Source organism: Oncorhynchus gorbuscha, linkage group LG01 (genome assembly GCF_021184085.1).
Source record: "Oncorhynchus gorbuscha isolate QuinsamMale2020 ecotype Even-year linkage group LG01, OgorEven_v1.0, whole genome shotgun sequence".
Taxonomy (NCBI): domain Eukaryota; kingdom Metazoa; phylum Chordata; class Actinopteri; order Salmoniformes; family Salmonidae; genus Oncorhynchus; species Oncorhynchus gorbuscha.
Genome location: NC_060173.1, coordinates 26,365,582 through 26,387,802, shown reverse-complemented (window position 1 = coordinate 26,387,802; position 22,221 = coordinate 26,365,582). Strand labels below are relative to the sequence as shown.

General features: G+C 45.5%; 2 protein-coding genes across 4 annotated transcripts; one reads left to right on the top strand and one right to left on the bottom strand.

The window, feature by feature from the left end:
* Positions 1 to 323: 323 nt before the first annotated feature.
* On the bottom strand, positions 324 to 19,949 carry LOC124035649 (intraflagellar transport associated protein). 3 transcript variants are annotated; one of them, XM_046349213.1, is made up of 7 exons: positions 19,920 to 19,949; positions 17,016 to 17,204; positions 16,621 to 16,781; positions 15,669 to 15,743; positions 15,264 to 15,327; positions 796 to 959; positions 324 to 531 (listed from the first exon to the last, which is right to left on the bottom strand). In XM_046349213.1, exons 2-7 carry the CDS (start codon positions 17,146 to 17,148, stop codon positions 424 to 426), a joined length of 705 nt encoding a protein of 234 aa, XP_046205169.1. In that variant the 5' UTR covers positions 17,149 to 17,204; positions 19,920 to 19,949; the 3' UTR covers positions 324 to 423. The 3 variants fall into 3 exon arrangements, with proteins under 3 accessions (XP_046205169.1, XP_046205185.1, XP_046205177.1); XM_046349229.1 differs by lacking the exon at positions 19,920 to 19,949 and adding an exon at positions 19,850 to 19,903; XM_046349221.1 differs by lacking the exon at positions 19,920 to 19,949 and adding an exon at positions 17,975 to 19,827.
* rag2 (recombination activating gene 2) lies at positions 19,019 to 22,162 on the top strand. Its single transcript, XM_046349200.1, has 2 exons — positions 19,019 to 19,226; positions 20,291 to 22,162. Exon 2 carries the CDS (start codon positions 20,305 to 20,307, stop codon positions 21,904 to 21,906), a length of 1,602 nt encoding a protein of 533 aa, XP_046205156.1. The 5' UTR covers positions 19,019 to 19,226; positions 20,291 to 20,304; the 3' UTR covers positions 21,907 to 22,162.
* The last annotated feature ends 59 nt before the right edge of the window (positions 22,163 to 22,221 follow it).

The window sequence follows — 22,221 nt, the reverse complement described above, 5'->3', positions numbered from 1 at the left end:
GCACATACACACGTACGCACATACACACAAATGACCTCTTACACACAAACACACAGCTTTTCTGCTGTGTGATGCCTGGTGGGCCAAGCCTCTATGTGTGTCGTCATTCATCAGTGACCAGTCAGTGACCAGTCTCACAGCCCAAAACAGTGTGATTATTCCTGATCAAGACGAGAGAATTCAGATAAGCTGTGCCATTAGGTTAGCACTATTTACAGCACATGAAGTCTGTGCTGCTGTTGTGTTCCTTTAAAATAAAACACCGTTTTGGTATTGCTCTGTTCTAATATTACACTTAGTAGCAGGAATGACAGGAAGGATGCTGTTTTCAGGAGTGGTTTATTAGTCCAGTTAAATGGTAAGTTGGGTCATTTGATGTGGTATGACACAAGGCTCTCCCAGACAGTGGTCCCTGCACAGAGGTCATACACCAGTGTTGGACTGTGGTAGGAGATGTTTGCTAGACAGCACAACATTGTCGTAGTCAAAGTTCTCATCCAGGTTGAAAGGCAAAACCTCTTCACTGCCACTCTGTGAAAAGTCAATGACATGAATTAAGTTGCCTGTACTGTATATAGACAGACCCCTCTCGCATGACTTTAGCACAGAAAGACTGGCTTAAATAACAACACTTATGAATGATTAACATAACTCTCAAACAAAATATACCAACTGCAAGTTCCATTTTCCTAGTCAACTAATTGCGGAGTCAACTAAGCTGTTCCTGGTGTGGGTAAATGTTATCTTCATCTTAGTGTCTTTATGTCATACATTAGTAAATGTCCTTTCTTGTACCTGTCCCTGTGGTGGCGTGTCCTGCTGCTGTCCTCGTGTCTCCGGCCGTGTCCCCGTCCTCCTGCCTGTGGAGGTCAGGTCCAGCTGGGTCAGGTGACAGAAGGAGGGCAGGTAGGCAGGGAGTTCCTCCTCCACCTCCCCTGGTAGAACCCGAACCCCACCATCTGAGAAAAGAGGAGAGAAGACACACAGGATGAGGACTCAACAGTGTCTTCTTTTTGCTTTTAGCTGGCCCTACTCAGTAACTTGAAAAAGAAGGAGAGAACATCACACAGGATTAAGACCCCTCTTTGATGGTATGTGTGGCTTGAATAGGATTCACATAGTGAGACTGAACTGACCATTAAGTTTTCACTCAGAGAAGCCGGCCTTTTCAAGTGGCACTCCTTGAAAAGTTAGATAATTTTAGTTAATTGGGATTCAATAGCTCCTGAAGATCTAAGCCATTGTATTATTTCCAGAAGATCAGAGTAAGTACATCATTATGCAAATGATTATCGCATTGGCTTTGTTCTGTGCCATCATCAAACACAATTCAGAAGTGTGACAATCAAATTACAGAAAATGAGAAGTGACTCTTTGTTCAATTAAAATCAGACTCCAGTAGGTTAGAAAGGGCTGCTCATCACCACAATTGAATTGTATCACTAGGAAATCGTGTATAGAAATTATAATTTCACGAGTAATGATTTTACCTCCTCAAGTTCTCACCACAGTGGGCACTACACACTGTAACCTAATACAACTCCTGCAAAATCCAGCCGCGAGCTGTCCAGTGACGCAAGCCTACCAGACAAACTAAATACCTTCTATGCTCACTTCGAGGCTAGCAACACTGAACCATGCATGAGAGCACCAGCTGTTTCGGACGACTGTGTGATCACGCACAAAATGCACAAAACGCCAAGGTAACTTGTCTAAATGACGCCTCGTGGCATTCGCATCTGTAACCATGAAATGCTTTGAAAGGCTGGTGATGGCTCATATCAACACCATCATCCCAGACAACATGGACCCAGTCCAATTCACATACCGCCCCAAAAGATGACGCAATCTCTATTGCATTCCGCACTGTCCCATCTGGACAAAAGGAACACCTATGTGAGAATGCTATTCATAGACTACAGCTCAGCATTCAACAGTGCCCTCCAATCTCATCACTAAGCTAAGGACCCTGAGATTAAACACCTTCCTCTGCAACTGGATCCTGGACTTCCTGATGCGCTGCACCCAAGTGGTGAGGGTAGGCAACAACACATCCGCCACACTGACCCTCAACATGGCGGCCCCTCGGGGGTACCTGCTTAGTCCCCTCCTGTTCACCCACGACTGTGTGGCCACGCACAACTCCAGCACCCTCATTTTGTTTGCCCACGACAAGGTGGTGGTGGTAGGCCTGTTCATGGACAACAATGAAACAGCCTACAGAGACCTGGCAGTGTGGTGCCAGGACAACAACCTCTCCCTCGACGTCAGCAAAACAGAGCTGATCATGGACTACTGGAAACGGAGGGCCGAGTACACCCCCATCCACATCAACAGGGTTTTAGCGGAGCAGGTCGAGAGCGTTAAGTTCATCGGTGTTCATATCACTAGGGAATTATCATGGTCCACACACACCAACACAGTCATGAAGACTGCATGACAACACCTCTTCCCCCTCAGAAGGCTGAACAGATTTGGCATGGGCCCTCAGATCCTCAAAAGGTTCAACAGCTGCACCATCGAGAGCATCTTGACTGGCTGCATCACCGCTTGTTTTGGCATATGACTGCAAGGTGCTACAGAGGGTAGTGCGTATGGCCCAGTACATAACTGAGGCCAAGCTCCCTGCCATCTAGGACCTCTGTACCAGGTGGTATAAGTGAAAGGCCCTAAAAATCGCCAAAGACTCCAGCCACCCAAGTCATAGACTGTTCTCTCTGCTACCGCACGGCAAGCGGTACCGATGCACAAAGTCTGGATACAGTCCCAAAATGGTTTGCATGTCAGCAGTCAGGTTTTCACGATATTGGACATTCAAGAACCAAAGTGTCACTTGACACATCATGATGATGTGTTTTTCATCATATAATACATTTTTTGAGCAAGAGAAACCATTTTGGGACTGTATCAACACTGGATTAATGAAAAGAATAGTTGTTTTTGAGTGGAGTTTTCCTTTAATTTAGCAACTACATGCTTCACTCCATTTCAAAAGATTTTCACTCAACTGAACACGCCCCAGGAGTATATGTCTTTCTGCTCCTCCTGTCAGACACATCCGACTAGTGTCGCACGGTATATCAAAAATAAGGTTCTTTTCGGATACTAGAACATGAAAAACGGTTCGGTACTTCTGTGAAATGTGTCTCACGAATCACGCCTGTCTATCTGCACAGCCGACCATTTATTATAGCACGCACTGTGCCTGCTCCACTTACTCATGACACACTTGAATAATGCAACACGTCATGTAGAAATGTTGAAACTGTTGATTACTGTTCACAAAAGAATGTCCATAAAGGCTAAAACACTTTACAATGGAAGATGGCTTCCAGCTCTGTAAGCTACTGGTAACTTTCCTTGCTAGATGACAGCTAAAGCTGACATCCATTCACTACCCTAGTACTTTGTTTGTGATAATATGCAAACCAGAGGGCAACGTATGCTGATTTCAAAGCTGATTGCCACCAAAAACTTTATTAATTCACTTACTCCTGTCTACCCCAAAGATGATCTATAGAGTGTTGAGGAGGAGGAGCCCTGTGGACCCATTTAGTCATTCATTGTTGGCATTGGTGCTGTGTAGAGTTGCTATTTTCTCGAGTAAATTCAATCGTGACATTCCTGGATTACTCATTATACTAATAAAGTCCAATTAAATAAAAAAATAGAATAAAAAATGTTAAGGGTACAAAACGGTATACATACTGTATCTGGCTGTGTTGGCAAAATCACTAAATATACCATCGAGCCAAGCGGGGAGAGGCTGCCCATTGACAATTCCAAGACCAGTCAGAAATGTCCAGCTAACCCTACCTCAATGACACCAGTGAATTTCAAAACTGAACTTGGATCTGCATTAAGTAGCAATGATATCCTTTGCCACCATTGTCTTACGACACAACAGATAGCTCGAATCTGTCATGACAATTCAACAATGAGCAATGAGGATGAAACTAGCATAGTTCAGCTAGCCAGCTAGTTTAGCCAGTGAAAACAAGAGTGGGACAGGATATAGCTGGGCGCATATGCACACTAGGCTAATTCAGTGCACAGACTTGAGTTTTTATGCCCTGATATCAGGAGCTGGCGGCGAAAAGTTGGGTGGTTCGAGCCCCGAATGTTGATTGGCCGACAGCCGTGGTATATCAGAGCGTATACCACAGGTATTTACTGATCTAATTAAGTTGGTAAACAGTTTAGAATAGCAATAAGTCACCTCAGGGGTTTGTGATATATAGCCAATATACAGGGCTGTGTCCAGGCACTCCACATTGCGTCATACATAAAAACAGCCCTTAGCTGTGGTATATTGGCCATATACCACACCCCCTCGGGCCCTATTGCTTAATTATACAATTCAGAGACTGAAACAAATCCATCAGATGACAAATATTTAATGAGAGCGATTCGATATACAATCCCAAAATCAGCAGTAACTGTCAATAGTAAAATGAAGTTTAAAACGATGTTTGAGTGAACCTGAATCCAGAAAATGAACTCTATTGTCTCAGCGAACTGACTGTGCTCTGACATGCCGCACCCATTACATTTACATTTAAGTCATTTAGCAGGCGCTCTTATCCAGAGCGACTTACAAATTGGTGCATTCACCTTATGACATCCAGTGGGACAGTCACTTAACAATAGTGCATCTAAAACTTAGGGGGGGGGTGAGAGGGATTACTTATCCTATCCTAGGTATTCCTTAAAGAGGTGGGGTTTCAGGTGTCTCCGGAAGGTGGTGATTGACTCCGCTGTCCTGGCGTCGTGAGGGAGTTTGTTCCACCATTGGGGGGCCAGGGCAGCGAACAGTTTTGACTGGGCTGAGCGGGAGCTGTACTTCCTCAGTGGTAGGGAGGCGAGCAGGCCAGAGGTGGATGAACGCAGTGCCCTTGTTTGGGTGTAGGGCCTGATCAGAGCCTGGAGGTACTGAGGTGCCGTTCCCCTCACAGCTCCGTAGGCAAGCACCATGGTCTTGTAGCGGATGCGAGCTTCAACTGGAAGCCAGTGGAGAGAACGGAGGAGCGGGGTGACGTGAGAGAACTTGGGAAGGTTGAACACCAGACGGGCTGCGGCGTTCTGGATGAGTGGAAGGGGTTTAATGGCACAGGCAGGGAGCCCAGCCAACAGCGCGTTGCAGTAATCCAGACGGGAGATGACAAGTGCCTGGATTAGGACCTGCGCCGCTTCCTGTGTGAGGCAGGGTCGTACTCTGCGGATGTTGTAGAGCATGAACCTACAGGAACGGGCCACCGCCTTGATGTTGGTTGAGAACGACAGGGTGTTGTCCAGGATCACGCCAAGGTTCTTGGCGCTCTGGGAGGAGGACACAATGGAGTTGTCAACCGTGATGGCGAGATCATGGAACGGGCAGTCCTTCCCCGGGAGGAAGAGCAGCTCCGTCTTGCCGAGGTTCAGCTTGAGGTGGTGATCCGTCATCCACACTGATATGTCTGCCAGACATGCAGAGATGCGATTCGCCACCTGGTCATCAGAAGGGGGAAAGGAGAAGATTAATTGTGTGTCGTCTGCATAGCAATGATAAGAGAGACCATGTGAGGTTATGACAGAGCCAAGTGACTTGGTGTATAGCGAGAATAGGAGAGGGCCAAGAACAGAGCCCTGGGGACACCAGTGGTGAGAGCGCGTGGTGAGGAGACAGATTCTCGCCACGCCACCTGGTAGGAGCGACCTGTCAGGTAGGACGCAATCCAAGCGTGGGCCGCGCCGGAGATGCCCAACTCGGAGAGGGTGGAGAGGAGGATCTGATGGTTCACAGTATCGAAGGCAGCCGATAGATCTAGAAGGATGAGAGCAGAGGAGAGAGAGTTAGCTTTAGCAGTGCGGAGCGCCTCCGTGATACAGAGGAGAGCAGTCTCAGTTGAATGACTAGTCTTGAAACCTGACTGATTTGGATCAAGAAGGTCATTCAGAGAGAGATAGCGGGAGAGCTGGCCAAGGACGGCACGTTCAAGAGTTTTGGAGAGAAAAGAAAGAAGGGATACTGGTCTGTAATTGTTGACATCGGAGGGATCGAGTGTAGGTTTTTTCAGAAGGGGTGCAACTCTCGCTCTCTTGAAGACGGAAGGGACGTAGCCAGCGGTCAGGGATGAGTTGATGAGCGAGGTGAGGTAAGGGAGAAGGTCTCCGGAAATGGTCTGGAGAAGAGAGGAGGGGATAGGGTCAAGCGGGCAGGTTGTTGGGCGGCCGGCCGTCACAAGACGCGAGATTTCATCTGGAGAGAGAGGGAGAAAGAGGTCAGAGCACAGGGTAGGGCAGTGTGAGCAGAACCAGCGGTGTCGTTTGACTTAGCAAACGAGGATCGGATGTCGTCAACCTTCTTTTCAAAATGGTTGACGAAGTCATCTGCAGAGAGGGAGGAGGGGGAGGGGGCGGAGGATTCAGGAGGGAGGAGAAGGTGGCAAAGAGCTTCCTAGGGTTAGAGGCAGATGCTTGGAATTTAGCGTGGTAGAAAGTGGCTTTAGCAGCAGAGACAGAGGAGGAAAATGTAGAGAGGAGGGAGTGAAAGGATGCCAGGTCCGCAGGGAGGCGAGTTTTCCTCCATTTCCGCTCGGCTGCCCGGAGCCCTGTTCTGTGAGCTCGCAATGAGTCATCGAGCCACGGAGCGGGAGGGGAGGACCGAGCCGGCCTGGAGGATAGGGGACATAGAGAGTCAAGGGATGCAGAGAGGGAGGAGAGGAGGGTTGAGGAGGCAGAATCAGGAGATAGGTGGGAGAAGGTTTGAGCGGAGGGAAGAGATGATAGGATGGAAGAGGAGAGAGTAGCGGGGGAGAGAGAGCGAAGGTTGGGACGGCGCGATACCATCCGAGTAGGGGCAGTGTGGGAGGTGTTGGATGAGAGCGAGAGGGAAAAGGATACAAGGCAGTGGTCGGAGACTTGGAGGGGAGTTGCAATGAGGTTAGTGGAAGAACAGCATCTAGTAAAGATGAGGTCGAGCGTATTGCCTGCCTTGTGAGTAGGGGGGGAAGGTGAGAGGGTGAGGTCAAAAGAGGAGAGGAGTGGAAAGAAGGAGGCAGAGAGGAAAGAGTCAAAGGTAGACGTGGGGAGGTTAAAGTCACCCAGAACTGTGAGAGGTGAGCCGTCCTCAGGAAAGGAGCTTATCAAGGCATCAAGCTCATTGATGAACCCCTCTTGCCTCATGAATGACGTCATTACTGGTTAAAGACACAGCGCACATTTTTATAAAATAAGCTACTTCTATGCAAATGTTGTTGGTCAGTACAATAAAATAAGTCCTAAATGAAAGGGATACAGGTTGTTTGTCAACTGTAGCCTCGTGAAATAAGCCAAAACAAACTCAATAACTCAATGCATGCACACACTCCTATTGAATATGGATTCACCTGTATTGTGGATAGGCATAGGCTACCCAGTTTATCAATAGTTTTACCATTCCAATAAATCATTACCATTACGTTGTTATGTAGTTAGATTGATTTTACCAAAGTCAAATTGATTGTAAAGTTGATTCATTAATACATGCACAGCTGTCTCTGAAAAAATGTTGACATAAAACTATTAAAATGTAATGAACACATAAAATGCCCAACAATTGAACAGAGCAATAGCTGAGTTTATCTGTCTGGATCAAGTGCCATTCTGTGTTTTTGGCTAATTAATATGCCTTCCTTTTCTGCTGTAGTATCGTTCTGGTATAATTTTGGTATTGAGTATGGTGATGGTATAGAGCAGGGGTGTCAAACCCATTCCACGGAGGGCCAAGTGTCTGCAGGTTAAGACCTAGACAACCAGGTGAGGGGAGTTCCTTACTAATTTGTGACCTTAATTCATCCATCAAGTACAAGGGTGGTGCGAAAACCCGCAGACACTCGGCTCACAACCAAAATTCTGGTATCGTGACAACACTAATCCAAACAGGACACTAAGCCTGCTGTAACTCTGCAGTGAAACGAATCTCTATCAAAATGCAAAGCCACACTACCATATTTCCTCTGACAGTTTCTCCAGAATACAGATCCTGCAGCATGCAGTAGGGGGACTCAACAACAGCATGAAAGAAAGGGTCACAGACAACAGGTGAGGGATGGTTGGCTGGCTGGCTGGCAGGCATATGAAAGACATCAATGGGGCGGAGGAGATTTAATCTGAATTAAAAAAGCCTTGGTCGGCTGTAATCATCTCTGCCAGCCAGCTAACGTAACCCACATCTAGAGAACACAGAGATGAGAGAGAGAGGAGCCTCAAATAGCAGGACCCAAAACACGCTCCTGATAATAGGACCCTGACCAAAACACCAGGGCGATGGAGAGCGATCAAACTGAAAAGGACTGGCCTAGACAACTGTCAAAGAGAGGGTAGGTATACAATTATGTGTCTCCATGCGTTCATAAAAGGGAATTTAAATCAATTAGAGAGGAGCAGAGACCATTAAATATTGACACTTCTCCTTGGCTTGGCTTGGCAGCCACAGGGCCGGTGTTGATCCTAATTAAACAGCTAATTACTCTCACTGTGAAAGTCACACTGGGATGGGAGGACGGAGCAGGGGAGGGGAGGTGGAGGGAGACGAGAGGGGAGGATGAGGAAGCAAGACAAAAAATGAGTTGGTGAAGGGACACCACCTTGTGTATTATGTGCAGATGAGAAAGTCACACATTGAGCACGGTCACATGCACACAATAATACGAGTCAGATTAATATAAATTTGTTTAAAACATTTAGATGCTTTGCAAGAAGAACAATTTCCCTAATAATTCTGTTTACATGGGCACATCTGAAATCAGGCTACCTGATGGAACTTTTGATGCAGAAAATCGGCAATCAAAATAAACGTTCTACCACAGTGACCATGTTATATTTGCGAAGCCTATTTGATTCTGAGTTTGGACATATAAAGTTTGTTTATGAAAACTTTTTCTAAGATGCATACTTTTAGTTTTTGCAAACTCTCTTCACTCACGCATAAGAGGAAGGCTTGTGCTATCAGTGCTGCCACATGCACAGATCAAACACACCTCTGGAACACCGATTAAGCGGTTTACATGTCCTAATAATTAGAAAGATTTCTCAGAAAAACAGGTGTTTTAATCGGTGTATGCGTACTTTGATTTTGACCTTACACCGATTACGATAAACAGAGTAAGGTTTACATTACTATTTTTACACTCGGGTGACTGACATCAGTTTAATATCGAATTATTAGTGTGCATGTAAACTACATATAGGTAAACAAGTACTCTCTAAGGATGTTTTACTTAAAGACAAAAATCACCTGGAGGACACAGCTACAGTGGTTTGTTATGTCTTGGAGACACCTTTAGTCAGTGTCAGAATGGGTAATCAAAAATAAACGGGTCTTAAATGTGACCAGTTTCAGGAAACTAAGGGTATGTCACAAGTCACGACTTCACCAGGAGGGCCATGTGAACGTTTTTTTTAATCAAAATGCATTTTTTTGGCAGAAATGCCTTCTGGAGCATAACATATAACAAACTTACATGCAATCTGTAAATATGAATAAAATTGTTAAAGTACAAGCCTTGTTGGTTAAGCCACAGAAAAAGTGAGCAACCTTCCCAGAAGCCATTTGGCTGAGATAATGAGTGGGCTGGACATGCCGAGAGAGGGGTTCGGATTGGTCTGCCATATAGAAGGCTTCTGTCTATTTCAGTTGGTCAGTCTGTGTTGCTAATCCTGTCTAACGCAGCTTTTTTTTAATGTATCGTGTAGTGGAGCTGCATAAGTGTTTCTCTCCACTTTCTGGAGGATCGAGTTTTGAAATCAGTCGTATTAGAGTATGATAGCTAAGGAGATGAAGAAAAAACCTGTCTCCGGATTACATCTTCAAACTAAGGGCAACCGTGGCATGGCATCCGTGACAGGGAGACTCGTCCATGATGTAAGATAGTCTAGTTAGCTACATTTTCATATATTACACGTTTGACAGAAAGTGGTTTTATTTCAAGCTAAAGTGTACTGTTAGCTAGCTAGATAACATTAGCTGGCTGGCTCCCTAGCTAACGTTACGTGTATGACGTTATTATTCGTCTCCCAGAACCGTTTGCTTTGCTAGTTAGAGCCTAATGTTAGCTAGCTAACATTGAACCTGGTTGGTTAGCTCCCAGCAGATTCATGCAGGGTAGCAACGACATGATTTGGCACTATGTTTATTGTTGTTTAACTAAACATTAGCTGTCTGGCTCGTTAGTTAACGTTACATGGCGTGTGTGATCTTACACATTGTTTACCTAGCTAGGTTCATTGTTTGCCTAGCTAGCTAGCTACATGTCTTAAGCTAAAGTTTACTGTTAACCAGCTAGCTAACGTTAAACCTGGTTGGTTAGCTCCCAGCAGATACATGCAGGGTAGTAACAACATGATTTGGCACTATGTTCATTGTTGTTTAACTAGCTAACGTTAGCTGGCTGGCTTGTTAGCCAACGTTACAAGATGTGTGGGACCTTACATATTGTTTACCTAGAGCTAGGTTCATTGTTTACATAGCTAGCTAGCTAGCTACGTGTTTTAAGCTAAAGTGTACAAAACCGTTAAATATGGCCGGTGTCGGTAAAAGTCGGCAAAAAAGCATAATACAATTGTTGCCAGCGTTTTTGACACAAAGATCAACTGTACTGGTTGTTCATGCTCTGATCTTGTCCCATCTTGATTGCTGTGCGATAATATGGTCAAGTGCAGCAAAGAAAGATTTAGCAAAACTGCAGCTGGCTCAAAACAAAGCAGCATGCCTTGCCCTTAACTGCTTGCCCATAACTGCACACACAGAACTAACATCAACAGCATGCATGATAGCCTTTCATGGTTGAGGAGAAATTGACTCTTCTCTTCTAGTCTTTTTAAGAAACATTTGTATGTTGAAAATGCCTAACCACTTCTATAATCTATTTGCATACACTTCAAACAGACATACATACCTACCGGGTGGCACAGCGGTCTAAGGCACTGCATCTCAGTGCAAGAGGCTTCACTACGGTCCCTGGTTCGAATCCAGGCTGTATCATATACTGCTGTAATTGGGAGTCCCATAGGGCGGCGCACAATTGGCCCAGCATCGTCCAGGTTTGGCCGGGGAAGACCGTCATTGTAAATAAGAATATGTTCTTAACGGACTTGCCTCGTTAAATAAAAATAAATACATAAATGGCGTGGGGGTTGTTTTCCTGGCACACGCCAGGTCCCTTGATACCAATTGAGCAACGTTTGAACGCTGTACCTTGTAGAATCCACACCCCGAAGAATTCAGGTTGTTCCAGAGGCAAATGAAATTGAGCAAGTTGGAAATTGAGCAAGTTGAGATGACTAAACTGCTTGGAGTATCCCTAGATTGTAAAATATCATGGTCAAAACATATTGATGCAGTCGTAGTTAAGCTGGGGAGAAGTCTGTCTATAATAAAGTGATGCTCTGCCTTCTTAACAACACTATCAACAAGGCAGGTCCTACAGGCCCTAGTTTTAGGTATTGACATTTTGAATGCACCAAGCTCTGTCTAAACTACTGGCACACAGCTCAGACACCCATGCATACCCCACAAGACATGCCACAAGAGTCCAGAACAGACTATGGGAGGCACACAGTACTACAAGGAGCCATGACAACATGGAACTCTATTCCACATCAATCAACTGACGCAAGCAGTAAAATTACATTTTTAAAAAAGATTTTAAAAACACCTTATGGAACAGCGGGGACTGTGAAGCAACACAAACATTGGCACAGACACATGCATACACACACACACGATAACATACGTACTATACATACACATGGATTTAGTACTGTAGATATGTGGTAGTAAGTGTTGGAGTAGGGTCCTGAGGGCACACAGTGTGTTGTGAAATATGTGAATGTTTTGAAAATTGTACAAAATGCCTTAATTTTGCTGGACCCCAGGAAGTGCTGCTATGGGTATCCATAATAAATACAAGTACAAAGGGGGATACGACTCAGTACTAGATGGGTGTACCCAATAAACGAAATGTATAACTTATTTTATGTAATATCTTATGTTCTTGTATATAACTGTTCTGTACTTTTTCATGTATTATTACGTTTTATGTGGACCCCAGGAAGAGCAGCTTCTGCATGTGCAGTAGCTAATGGGAATCCCTAATACACTAAACAAAACCTTACATATACTTTTCTCAAACCCATCACAGCAGCCATCACCCCTGACAGTCAGATTCATTCAGACGCTGAGCGGTCATCGATCCTGTCGTAAAGGCAATTACGATGTACTCAGTGTCAGAAAGACGCAGCAGAACCACCTTCTCCAGCATTCCCCGCCTCCTCTCCACCTGCTTTTACGCCCAGCACATTGATAACTATACTGTACATGCTAATCAAGGTGGGAGTTCACTGTCAGACGTTTGTGGGCATCAGCACCTTGGAGCCAGGGTGACAATGACACCCTCCCAGTGATTTTAACACTGTTTGGCACAAAACACTGATACTTACTTAGTCATCCCTCTCCTCATTACCAATCCCCTTTCCCCATCAAGTTAGGAAGGACACACACCAGGCCTGGCTGCAACCCCATTGTAAACACCCTCACAAATCAAATCAAAGTTTATTTGTCACGTGCGCCAAATACAACCTTACAGTGAAATGCTTATTTCCAGGCTCTAACCAATAGTGTAAAAAAGGTATTAGGTGAACAATAGGTAAGTAAAAACATAAAACTACAGTAAAAAGAACAGCTATATACTGTGCAGTAGTGAGGCTATAAAAGTAGCGAGGCTACATACAGACACCGGTTAGTCAGGCTGATTAAGGTAGTATGCACATGTAGATGTGGTTAAAGTGACTATGCATATATGATGAACAGAGAGTAGCTGTACCGTAAAAGAGGGGTTGGCGGGGTGGTGGGACACAATGCAGGTAGCCTGGTTAGCCAATGTGCGGGAGCACTTGTTGGTCGGCCCAATTGAGGTGGTATGTACTTGAATGTATAGTTAAAGTGACTATGCATGTATGATAAACAGAGAGTAGAGGCAGCGTATAAAGAGGGGTTGGGGGGGGCACACAATGCAAATAGTCCGGGAAGCCATTTGATTACCTGTTCAGGAGTCTTATGGCTTGGGGGTAAAATCTGTTGAGAAGCCTTTTTGTCCTAGACTTGGCACTCCGGTACCGCTTGCCATGCGGTAGTAGAGAGAACATTCCATGACTGGGGTGGCTGGGGTCTTTGACAATTTTTAGGGCCTTCCTCTGACACCACCTGGTTTAGAGGTCCTGGATGGCAGGCAGCTTAGCCCCAGTGATGTGCTGGGCCGTACGCGCTACCCTCTGTAGTGCCTTGTGGTCAGAGGACGAGCAATTGCCGTACCAGGCAGTGACGCAACCGGTCAGAATGCTCTCGATGTTGCAGCTGTAGAACCTTTTGAGGATCTCAGGACCCATGCCAAATCTTTTTAGTTTCCTGAGGGGGAATAGGCTTTGTCGTGCCCTCTTCACAACTGTCTTGGTGTGTTTGCACCATTCTAGTTTATTGGTGATGTGGACACCAAGGAACTTGAAGCTCTCAACCTGCTCCACTACAGCCCCACCAATGAGAATGGGGGCGTGCTCGGTCCTCCTTTTCCTGTAGTCCACAATCATCTCCTTAGTCTTGGTTATGTTGAGGGATAGGTTGTTATTCTGGCACCACCCGGCCAGGTCTCTGACCTCCACCCTATAGGCTGTCTCGTCGTTGATCAGGCCTACCACTGTTGTGTCGTCTGCAAACTTAATGATGGTGTTGGAGACAGGGAGTACAGGAGGGGACTGAGCATGCTCCTCTGGGGAGCTCCAGTGTTGAGGATCAGCGTGGCAGATGTGTTGCTACCTACCCTCACCACCTGGGGGCGGCCCGTCAGGAAGTGCAGGATCCAGTTGCAGAGGGAAGTGTTTAGTCCCAGGATCCTTAGCTTAGTGATGAGCTTTGAGGGTACTATGGTGTTGAACGCTGGGCTGTAGAAATGAATAGCATTCTCACATAAGTGTTTATTTTGTCCAGGTGGGAAAGGGCAGTGTGGAGTGCAATAAAGATTGCATCATCTGTGGATCTGTTTGGGCGGTATGCAAATTGGAGTGGGTCTAGGGTTTCTGGGAAAATGGTGTTGATGTGAGCCATGACCAACCTTTCAAAGCACTTCATGGCAACGGTCGTGAGTACTATGGGTCTGTAGTCATTTAGGCAGGTTGCTTATGTGTTTCTTGGGCACAGGGACTATGGTAGTCTGCTTGAAACATTTTGGTATAACAGACTCAATCAGGGACATGTTGAAAATGTCAGTGAAGACACCTGCGAGTTGGTCAGCACATGCCTGGAGCACACGTCCTGGTAATCCATCTGGCCCCGCAGCCTTGTGTATGTTGACCTGTTTAAAGGTCTTACTCACGTCGTCCGGAAGAGCTGATGCTCTCATGCATGCCTCAGTGTTGCTTGCCTCGAAGCGAGCATAGAAGTGATTTAGCTCGTCTGATAGGCTCGTGTCACTGGGCAGCTCACACACTGGGCAGCTCACACATACACACACAACATGTTGTGGAGGTGTCTGGTTGTTACTGTTGGGCTCAGCATCAGGGTTGGCGTTAGGGCCCTGTACCTCTGTGTATGGAGATGTAGTTTGCACGCGGTCTCTGTATCCCTCACTGCTAAATGAGGACAGAGAGAGCAATACACCACAGAGCAGAGCCATTGCCCTTAACACTAATTACAGGGCCGGGGCCACAATTTGCATGTATTGAAAATGCGTAATAGATGGTAATGTATTTCAAATGAATGGCATGACTAGCCTTACAGAAATAATATGCACATGACATTAACTAAATCCTATTAGAAGGTGAACTCTTAAATGTCTTCTAAGGCAAACTTCTTCATGTTTCCTTCTTTACATGGATTATTAAGAATATATTCTACTTTTCACTGAGATTTTCCTTTCTTTGAGGAAATAATGTAAGAACTCTGGAGCGCTGTAATTTACTGTCAAAGAAGCTTTGATTAATGGAACCATTCTCCGTGAAATAGCATTGTGGACTCAAAGGCTCATATCAATACTGCATGGCAAGGCGATAACTTTCTAATTCTACCGTAATCAGTGAAGATTAGGATAAATTAATGTTAATGATGATCCATGCACACTCTTAAATTACTTTAGAAGAAACAAGAATGCCATTATACAGTGCAAAGAAAGTTATTTTCCATCTTGTACAATGCACTAATCTAAAATCAGTTCTGGAAACCGGAGAGTTATGAGTGAGAGAACAAGATGCTGTACCTGGGTCAGCAGTTACATCTTCTTCCTCCTCACTGAAGTCCCCAACCTCCAGGTAGTTATCCAGCTATACACAGAGAACAATGGAGAGTTACTCTTCAATCAACAATTCTCAAATCAGAAAACAAGAGAAAGTGATTATTACTTTTCATGTTGTGTATATTACTGTAGTAAACAAGTTATGAATCTGTATTTTGATCGATAGAGACGAAGTATATAACAGTTTGTAATATGTGATCATCATGAGTCAATGTGTGTGACCCTGACCGATGTCAGTGACAAATAAATACTTAACAAATTGCAAGCAGTTTTTCTAAAAAATATGCACTAACATAAATATTCCCATATTTAATATACAGTATGGAATTGGGATATTACAACAACATTACTTTAGTCCACAATATCAACCTTGAGAGTTATGCCTGGTGGACGACAGTCTCCATTTCCACAGCTGCCCACAATCACTCCAGCACCTAGCTCCACCTGCAACCAAACCACAGTCACAAAGAGATACTCATGCTGTATATGACCACTGCATTTTTGCTCAAGCAGTTTGACTGTCATTATGACCTCAGTGGGGTCGTGGCCACTACTCCTGTTGATCTATGGCTCCAATTGTTACATTTACGAATGTGTTTGGACAGCTGAGTGCCTCTAAGAGTCCTAAAGATGCTGTAGGATCTTGTGCTCACTCAACTCTTCCAAATAATCCCCAGTGAGATTAATTGGAAACCAAATATGGGATCCTATCCCAGACTTTCAGTTTCAGTGTGTAACTTGCTGATGTGTAGTATTGATTACAGCAGAGAGAACCTTTAATCAGAATCATGGATACATCAATAGCTGGCATAGCCTGAGGTCCTAAGCACTGTTCATGCTCCAATGTACACATCTGAAGTAAACCTTCCTGCTCCTGAAACAATCCACTAATTTGGTTTAGGAAAATGGGATAACACTGAAATAGATGGAGGGAACAGAAATAAACCAAGGGAGACCAACAGAGAGAAAAAGAGAGAGAGAAATGGTATTTTATTTTAAAAATACCTTTATTAGCCCAATAGTTACATCATTAAAACACAGAACTAAGCTCCCTCGATGCCCCACACCCCTACAAAGTCCTCCAGAAGGCTTGTTAGTATTGTCATAATGTAGGGCGGCAGGTTTGCAAAGAGAGAGAGAATGAGAGAAAGAGAAAAGAGAAAAATAACAAGAAAGAGCAAGAGCAAGAGAACAAGAGATAGTAAAGGGCTGAGACAGGTGAAAGAGAGGAGGGATTGAAGCCTGGTGGGGTGAGTATACGGTGTAAGCCTTGAGTCAGTCAAGCCTGTAGGAAAGACAGACAGATCTTGGTGTCACTGACCTCCTCCTGATCAGCAGGCAGGACACAGACACTCTGCTGTCCTCTCCTCTCTTCTGCTGCATCCTCTTCTCCATTCCTCCTCAACTCCCCTGATCTCTCCATCTCCCTAGAGAGATGACTGGGTCCGGAGGGCAGAGTCGTGTGTCCACTCCCAGCACTCCCTGTGAGAGGGAGATCAGAAGAGAAAATACATCTGTCTTTGTACCAATTTAATACATGCCTGTAAGGTATCAGCTCTACATATAATGAAGTCACAACCCGAGGGCCTTTGAGACCAGGCTTGGGGCAATTTAGTTTCCAATTGAATTGCAAAAAAATCCTTATGGAAACAAATTAGGTGTGTGAACTGCCTGTGAGACTGACCTGGAGTCAGTCATTGTGTGAAGGAGCCTGACCTGGAGTCAGGTGTGTGAAGAAGGACAGGAACTGGTCGTAGGTCTGTTCTGATGAGCTGCAGAAACACTTCAGGGTCTCCAGGACCACCTCGTCATCAGCCAGACCACCTGAGCCACTCTCCACCCCAGGCATCCTGCCACCCAAAACTGGCCGGCCTGGTACACTGGCAACCCCTGGGTACAGCTCACCTGGGGGAGATAGGAAAATGGGGGAGGGAGAGAGATGTTAAAATCAGTAGCACAGCGGCCATATTGTGCACCACGCATTCTAAGGCACTGCATCTCAGTGCTAGAGGCATCCCTACAGACCCTAGTTCGATTCCAGGCTGTATCACAACCAGCCGTGATTGGAAGTCCCATAGGGCGTGGCGCACAATTGGCCCAGCGTCATCCGGGTTAGGGTTTGGCCGGGGTAGGCCGTCATTGTAAATAAGAATGTTCTTAACTGACTTACCAAGATAAATAAAAGGTTAAATAAATGAAATAAAAATTAGCTAGGCCCAGGTGTAATTACCCTGCTGCCGACACTCTGCTCAATCCCAATCACTACAGGGGGAACAATTAAGCATCGCATTAAACAGTGATAAACACTGCAGCAAGTATGATCGTCAAAACATCACAACTGTCACTGCGCCCATTAATCAAAACTGGAATCTTGCAGGGAAGGACTTGTCAGGTATTCAAACATTATAGCGAGGACAGAAACAGGTGCTACAGCACTTTCTAATGACTCTGTTCTATCAATTATACTCTGCAAATCCCTGCATGGCCTGGGATCCATCTCCATGGCTCACTGCTGAGCCTGCCACACACACACACAACTGCAACGACCCAGCTGCAACATAAAGCAGACCACTGTGTAGGTACCTTAAGGGACTGACTGACTGAGCTGGTTTGTTATTCAGTGCTGATTTGGAGGTGTATTATCTTAACTCATAGAAAAAACATGCCCACAGTACCTATTCAGCTGTTAGGAATGGAGCTTTAGTTCCTGTTTTTGGTGCTGGAGGTGCCCCCCTCTAAGCAACAACTCAAAGAGACACAGGTGCTCCGCTGCTTGTTTGTTTTTGAGTTCTAACGTTCTTCCAGGCAATTGTGGTTGCAGCATTTGTTTTGTACGCTCCCTGAGCCTTCTCACAGCCCCTCCAAAAACACAAAAACATTATGCTAATGGTTGTCAGACAGCTGCTTCCAGCTCACTGTGTGTTTGTGTGTGTGTGTGTGTTCCTCTCTCTCCTTCGGTAGACTACACAAGAAGTGGTTAGGCATAATGGAAAAGGAATTCAAGCTTGAGTAGAACTAGAAATTAAAAGGAAATAAAGCTGTGCTATTCTATTCCCTTTCTCTTCTTTAACACAGTATAATGTAAGTCATGCATCAGGTTCAGTGTACCATGTGAGGACATGAATCACAGTCCCACTGAATGCACATGGCACTACACACATGCCACTTAGCTGTAGTGTGGAAAATGCCAAAATGTTCACAGAGGGGATAATGATGGCTCTCCAGCTAAAAAATGGGATACATACAATGAGGCCCTCTGAATGTTCCACAGCTGTAATGACAAACACACACAGGGAGAGAGACAGGGAGCTAATGGCCACCTTCCCTTAGATGTAAAAGCAATCTGACAACAATAACGTGGCTGTACTCAGAGTAACAAAGCCAGCTTTTACACTGTCACTGTGAGGAGTCCACAGGAGAGGAATGCGATGGAACAGGGAGGATGAGCTGAAGAGAGGGGCTGGAAGGATTGGTGCACTACATTTGCAACTATATAAAGGGCTGGCATTTCCATTAATTGCAAACAGACTGCCTTCAAACTGTAGCAGTCACAACTGTAAGCTACCTTTGGTTCTTCAAGGTTCAATCACAAGAGCAATGACAAAACTAAAGCACAATAACATTGTTCTTTGCAGAGAAACAAACTCTACTGTGCACAACCTATGATTACTTAACAGTGATTGTATTACCAGCTCAGTCTTATTGCAGTGTAGAGAGCACACCTGCCTGTCAGCAGCAGTCACAGACAGTTAACCTCAAGATCTGTAACTCATCTGAGTTAATCGAGCTTCACAAACTCTGTCAACCACTGTCTGTCTACACAGCTTAGTACTAAAGATACACAAAGACTAGCCTAACTTATTACAACATCCCACAACACTGTTCTTCGAGACGTTCAAATAGTAACGTTAGCTACTTGAGCAGGAGGTAAGCAATGCTGAAATTCTGCTTTCAATGGGAAATTTGACAATGATCGTAGTAACGTTAGGTATGATTATAACTCCAATGTGACAAGAATGTCTAGACATGATCTATAGCTAGCTAGATACATTCATTGTCACATTGGAGTTATAATCATATAGCTAGCTAGATATATATTTTATATATAGTAAGGATTGTAGAAAAGTTAGCTAGCTATTTTATGTCCTAAATGATCTCTTTAGCATAAAGACAGCATACGTTAGATAAGTAACTTAGCATAGCCGTTATTACTGTCTAATTGAGCAGGACATCGCAATGGGACCTTACTAACTAACGTGATTAAATGTAGCAGAATGCTAGCTAGATGGTTTGCGTTATTTACGTACTGTTATATCAAAAATCACAGTTTCTCATTTAAAACATCTTTAGCTATATCTCTGCACATCACATCATAGATGATTATTGCCGAGGCTAATTTAGGCTAGCTAACGTTAGCTGGATAGCTAACTTCCAACTAAGCTTAGCCAGCCAAACATGACCACAGCAGGCTACCACATATGCTATTACAATCGAAGCTGACACTTGTATCATAGTATTATGTTCATTGTTCACCAAAATCGCTAGCTAACCCGTGTTTAGGAAAAAGTGTTAGTTATAACACGAGTAAAAGGTTGACAACAGAGCGTCGATTTACGTTACCTTCGCTTGGATTTGCGTTGAGCAATGAATGTTGGGAAATGAGTCTTTTTGCTATTTAATTGCACGAAAAGAAAGCGATTAAAAACTACACACTAATAGGAAATTTATCGGACAGTATTTTCTGCAGGTCATAAACGAATTTAGAATAAATAGTTCCTAAATAAACAACAATTAATACATTGGACTGAAAATTATTTTTTTATCCTACTTGTTCAAACATAGTAAAAGGGCCTTTTCCTTTTAAGACACACAATTCTGTCACTGATAATCAGACAATATAATTAGAAAGAGACAGACAACCCATGTTTAAAATCCTTCAGTTCAAAAGCAGCAGCTGACTGAGACAATTGTGTGTTGTTGTTTTCCTACAGCCACCTGCGGTAGCATGTCTCTGCAACCACTGACTGCAGTGAACTGTGGCAGCCTCCTGCAGCCTGGCTGCTCCCTGTTACAGCTGGACGGTGACATATTTCTGTTCGGCCAGAAAGGCTGGCCCAGGCGCTCCTGTCCTACTGGGGTCTTCGGGGTACGCCTAAAGCATGGGGAGCTCAAACTGCGACCCATCTCCTTCTCAAATGACTCCTGCTATCTTCCCCCTCTGCGTTGTCCCGCCGTGACCCGCCTTGAGCCCCATGATGGACACCCAGAGGGCTACCTCATCCATGGAGGCCGAACCCCAAACAACGAGATCTCCTCCAGCCTCTACCTGCTGACCCTGGACAGCCGTGGCTGCAACCGCAAAGTGACCCTGCGCTGTCAGGAGAGAGAGTTGGTGGGAGAGCAGCCAGGGCCCCGATACGGCCACACACTTAGCATGGTGCAGAGTCTGGGCAAGCAGGCCTGCGTTGTGTTTGGGGGCAGATCCTACATGCCGGCCGGGGAGCGGAGCACAGAGAACTGGAACAGCGTTGTGGACTGCCCTCCTCAGGTGTTCATCATCGACTTAGAATTTGGCTGCTGCTCTGCCCACACCTTACCTGAGCTCACTGACGGCCAGTCCTTCCACCTAGCTTTGGCAAGAGACGACTATGTCTACTTCCTTGGTGGCCACACTCTGTCGTCTGACTCTCGTTCTCCTCGTGTGTTCTGCCTGCGTGTGGAGCTCCTGCAGGGCAGCCCTCTGCTCTCCTGTGAGCACCTGGACACCGGCCTGTCCATCTCCAGTGCTATTGCCACCCGTGTGGGGCCCTCCCATGAGTACATTATCCTGGGTGGGTATCAGTCAGAGACCCAAAAGAGGATGGAGTGCAGCAGTGTGGTGCTGGATGACTCTGGGATCAGCATCGAGCCCAGAGAGGCCCCTCAGTGGACAGGGGAAATCAGCCACAGCCACACCTGGTTCGGAGGCAGCTTGGGTGGAGGGAGCGCTCTGATTGGGGTCCCCTCTGAGGGCAGGCCAGCCCCGCCCGAAGCACATTACTTCTACCAGGTGTGTTTCCAAAAGGAGGGGGAAGGAGAGGGTGAAGACGGGAACCAGGGCTGCAGCCAGGAGTCCACAGACTTTGAGGACTCCGCCCCTCTGGAGGACTCTGAGGAGCTGTACTTCGGCCGCGAGCCCCATGAGCTGGAGGACAGCAGCGAGGGAGAGGGGGATACGTACAATGAAGAGGATGAGGAGGATGAGTCCCAGACAGGCTATTGGGTCAAATGTTGCCTGGGCTGCCAGGTGGACCCCAACACTTGGGAGCCCTACTACTCCACAGAGCTGCTGCGGCCAGCCATGATCTACTGCTCCAAAGGAGAGGGAGGCCACTGGGTCCATGCCCAGTGTATGGAGCTGACTGAGGGCCTGCTGGTGAGGCTCTCGCAGGGAAACGGCAAGTACTTCTGCCTGGACCACGGGGGCCTGCCCCGCCAGGAGATGACCCCGCCACGCCAGGTGCTGTCCCTGAAGAGGAGCCCCATGAAACCACAGCACAGGAAGGGCCCAATGATGCCGAAGATGACACCCGCCAAGAAGCGCTTCTTCAGGAGGCTGTTTGAGTGATGTCTGACCATGCAGTATAGTTATACTTACTCATTGATCAACTGGTTCATAATATGTCATTCTAATTATATGGCCTAAATGCCATATCATTGTTTGATGTGCCATTGCAGCAATTTACTGTTCTCAAACTTATAAGTAATTTTTTATGCTTGTTTTTTGATTCCTTACAGTGTTCAATATTTTATGTAATAAACTAAAGTTTTGCAAGATAAATGTATGAAACCGAAATTGAATAAAAATGGAAATTAAACCTAGAGTCTATTTGCTTCATGTTCTACTCCCACATATTACACATGGTGACTTTGTGGCTTGCTG